The sequence below is a fragment of the Arachis duranensis genome, chromosome 4 (genome assembly GCF_000817695.3).
Source record: "Arachis duranensis cultivar V14167 chromosome 4, aradu.V14167.gnm2.J7QH, whole genome shotgun sequence".
NCBI classification, from domain to species: Eukaryota; Viridiplantae; Streptophyta; class Magnoliopsida; order Fabales; family Fabaceae; genus Arachis; species Arachis duranensis.
Window position 1 is genome coordinate 76,998,470 of NC_029775.3, and position 4,628 is coordinate 77,003,097.

At 39.8% G+C, this 4,628-nt stretch overlaps 1 protein-coding gene across 1 annotated transcript; it reads right to left on the reverse strand.

Moving 5' to 3' along the window:
* Positions 1–4,031: 4,031 nt before the first annotated feature.
* On the reverse strand, positions 4,032–4,346 carry LOC107484578 (uncharacterized). Its single transcript, XM_016105132.1, has one exon. It carries the CDS (start codon positions 4,344–4,346, stop codon positions 4,032–4,034), a length of 315 nt encoding a protein of 104 aa, XP_015960618.1.
* Between the last annotated feature and the right edge of the window lie 282 nt (positions 4,347–4,628).

Here is a 4,628-nt window from a genome sequence, read left to right on the forward strand (position 1 = left end):
AAAAGTAAATAACATAAAATGAATGATACTTGTGGTTCAGTAATGAGGAACAGGTTGAGGTTCCAGAGATGCTCTGTCGTCTGAACCTCTACTTTCTTACTGTCTTCTTCTCCAAACACGCATTACTCCTTCTATGGCAAGCTATATGTTGGTGGATCACCGTTGTCAATGGCTACCATCTGTCCTCTTAGTGAAAATGGTCCAGGTACGGTTTTCGCACGGCTAATCATCTGTCGGTTCTCACTTGTGTTGGAATAGGATCTTTCTATCCTTTTGCACACTATCACTGTGCCCAACATTCATGAGTTTGAAGCTCGTCACAGTCATCCCGTCCCAGATCCTACCCAGAATACCACAGACAAGGTTTAATCTTTTCGGATATCAGGAATGCTACCAATTGGTTCTAGCCTCTACCACAAAGGTTCTGATCTCACGAGTTTAAATGCTCTATTGTCAGGAGATGCAAGTCAAACTCGTGGATTAGAAACCCAAGAGATACGCACTCAAGCTGTCGCCCAATGACTACGTTGAGCTCAGATAGAATGTAAGTGGTTGTCAAGAACGCGTTCATAAATTTGAGAATGATAATGAGTATCACGGATCATTACATTCTTCACATTGAAGTACGAGTGAGTATCTTAGAACAGAGGCAAGCGTGATTGAATAGAAAACAATAGCAATTGCATTAATCCATTGAAACACAACAGAGCTCCTCATCCCCACGTTTGAAGTTTAGAGACTCATGCTGTAGAAGATACAATAAGAGATGTAAAATGTCATAAGTTCCAAAATGAATCTCTAAAAGAAGTTTTTATACTAAACTAGTAACCTAGGTTTATAGAAGATGAGTAACTAAGTACAGATAGTGCAGAAATCCACTTCCGGGGTCCACTTGGTGAGTGTTTGGACTGAGCTTTAAAGCTTTCACGTGCATAGGCCATTCTGAGAGTTAAACACCAGCTTGGGTGCCAGTTTGGGCGTTTAACTCTAGTTTTGGAGCCAATTCTGGCGTTTTACGTCAGAAAAGGTTCTCTGGCTGGTGTTTAACGCCAGTTTGGGTCATCATATCTCGGGAAAAGTATGGACTATTATACATTGCTAGAAAGCCCAAGATATCTACTTTCCAACGCAATTAAGAGCCGTCCAATTAGGCTTCTATAGCTTCAGAAAATCCATTTCGAGTGCAGGAGGGTCAGAATTCAACAACATCTTCAGTCCTTTCTCAACCTCTGAATCAGATTTTTGCTCAGGTCCCTCAATTTCTGCCAGAAAATACCTGAAAGTATAGAAAAACACACAAACTCATAGTAAAGTCCAGAAATGTGATTTTTGCATAAAAATTAATAAAAATATAATAAAAAGTGAATAAAACATGCTAAAACTATGTGAAAACACTACCAAAAAGCGTATAAAATATCCGTTCATCAATAACGTAACGAAACTGATAAAGGATATAAACAAGAGGGTGCCAAAAATACGGATATCAAAACTCAAGACTCGGTTTGCGAAGATAACCGGCCCGAGCATAGATGTATACATACATATATAAAGCAAGGAACCCAAAAGAAATCCAAAAGACAAGTTACAGAACTTGTTTCTCCAAAATAACCTCATCCGGAACTTTTACAGTGTCCAGCCACACTTACGACACAAGGTCAGCAGAGTATTGAGTCTCCACCTGGAGCACGTGGTGGCTTGCCACTGCTTTCTCCCAAGAAAACTCGTATCTTAGATAGTGAAAGTGCAACATTCACATTTCATCCAATAAGCATATATGCAATCATACTCAGCCATCATCTAGCAATAACTCATCCATTCGGCTCATAATACAATTCATAACTAGCCACGACTTATTAACAATTACAGCCCTTCAGCTCATGGCATATAATGCACTTCCACCATCATTATCAACACCCCATACAATTATCTTTAATCATAATTCATCATTAATTCTTCCCTTACTTCATCCACAAGTTACCACATTTCCTAGGTTCTTTTCATCACTAGGCATGCTGTAAGGATTTAGAACATAAAGGGTGAGAATAGAGGCATAGAATTCTGAAAATTAGCTTTAAAAACTCAAAAATCAGTTTTCGGTGAAAACGGGGTCATGCGTGCGCGTTAGCGACGCGCACGCGTGGGAGGCGGAAAAAGTAGAGTGACACGTGAGCGTCGCCCATACGCACGGATGGTAAGCAGAGAGGTAGAGTGACACGTGCGCATCAGCCACACGTATGCGTAAGCGTGTTTTGTGCTCCTCGCAAAAAACCAACACGCTACCATCAGAACACTCTATATTTTCTACTACGAACCTGCATCAATACAGCGATGCATACGCGTCGGCCAGGCACACGCATGGGGAGTAAAAATTGACAGTGATGCGTGCGTGTCGGCCATGCGTGCACGTGGTAGGACATTTTACCAAAAATTTTACAAAGTTTAAAAAGCTGCAGGATTCCATTTTCAAACCCCAAATTTCCGATGGGCGTAACTTTTTTGTTTCAAATTATTTTCCATCCATTCTTCGAACGACATAAACATCTCGGATCCAATTTTATTTCTAAAGAAGTTTGACACAAATCGGGGATCCAGAGACCAAGTTATGCTCCGTCAAAGTAGACCCAAAAACTACATTTTCATACCAACCAACAAAACTCCATTTTCAAAACAAACTAATTTCAACCCTTTTCAAAATCAACCAAAACTTACCAAAAATCAACCTCAAGTCTTCTCAACTCATATGTTAACATTTTTATCAAATTCACAATCCACCAATCCAATATTTTAACCAATTTCAATCAAATAACTCAATTTCAAACAAAATATCATGTCATATATCTCTCCTCATCCCAATTTCCAACAATACCAATTCCATTAACCATGAATACATACAATCAATATCATCCTCACCATTAACATGGTTTCACCCATAATTCAATCTCAACCAATTATTAAGCATATATCAAAACATGGATGTCTTTCATACATCATACCATCAAAACATCCAAAATCCACTAATCAACATACATAACACCACAATTCATCTCAACCAATCAACAACATCAATAGTCCAAGTCCTATCTTAGGGTCTCTAACTTATGTTTTCACACCACATTATATTTTAGATACAGAAAACCGAAACCATACCTTGGACGATTCTCCGTTCATCTCGGAACACCTCCAAATCACATTTTAGCACACAAAAGCTCTTTTTCCAAGCTTTCCAAGACTTCAATCAAGCTCTATCACACATATATACACTCCCTAAACCACAATACCACATTCAAACATACCTACTCAATATCCAAACATCATAAACCAATAAATTCCACTAGAATTGAGAATCTTACCACACCCAAGGATCAAGAAGACAAGATTAAGCCTCTCCTTCAAGCTAGTTGGATCTTATAATATCAAAAGCTCACAAATCACAACATTTTTCACCCCAAAATTTCAAAAATAAGGCTGGAATTTCAGAGAGAAAATCATGGCTTACCTCAAGAACAAAGATGTGGGCTTTGTAGAGATCGACGCGGTGAACGCGTGGCCATAAACGGTGCGACAATCGGAACTCCAGATCAAAAGTTATGTCACTTGGAATCACAAGTGAGGGTTTGTGATTTTTGGAAGAAGGTTCTTTGTCCTTGGCTGCCCAGAGTTTTTGGGGTTTAAGAGAGGAGAGAGTGCTGTTTAAGGATTTTAGGTTGAGCTTGGTTGGGTCTACGGGTCCAGTTTGGACCCGGTTCGACCAGTTCGGTCCGTTTGGTCCATTCTTGGGCCAAAATATTTAAAATTAGTGTTAAAATTCTCGTTTTATTTTTCTCTGCCATGTTAAACCATAAAAATCTCATTTCTAATTTTCTAGAATATATTTTAATTTACGAGTTAATTATTCGCTAATTATTCGTGTTTTATATTCTACCCACCTAAATGGGAATTTTGCCCACAAAATTCGAATATAGTTACCTGGGAATAGGTGTGGGTAGTCAGTTCGCATCTCCGACTTCCTAAGTGTGCTCCTCAACACCGGCTCAACTCCATGCCACTTTGACTAATAAAACCTCTTTTCCATGCAATCGTTTTATACTCGTATCGTCATTTCTAACCAGAGTCATCGGAGGTGTCAAATCTTCTTTTAACTGAACCGATTCAGGTTCTAACACATGGCTAGTATCAGGAGTATACTTCCAAAGCTGCGACATGAGAAATACGTCATGCAGGTTTGAAAGGTGGGGTGGTAGAGCCATCCGATACACTACCGGTCCAACCCTCTCCAGGATCTGAAACGGACCGATGTACCGAGGATTCAACTTCTTCGCTTTAATCGCTCTACCTACTCCTGTCATTGGAGTAACCTTAAGGAAAACATGGTCTCATTCCTCAAATTCCAAGGGCTTCTACCTCTGATCAGCGTAACTCTTCTGACAACTCTGCGCAGTGAGCATTCTGTCTCAGATTTTCTTGACTTGTTCAGTGGTCTCAACTATCATCTCCGGCCCCAACAAGATTTTCTCCCCAGCTTCATACCAGCATAGTGGAGATTGACATTTCCTCCCATACAGAGCCTCATACGAATCCATTCTGATGCTCGCATAGTAGCTATTATTGTACGCAAACTCCACTAGCGG

Excerpts from the sequence above, each read along its gene's own strand:
- LOC107484578 (XM_016105132.1), bottom strand. The coding sequence starts at position 4,346 with ATGACAGGAGTAGGTAGAGCGATTAAAGCGAAGAAGTTGAATCCTCGG.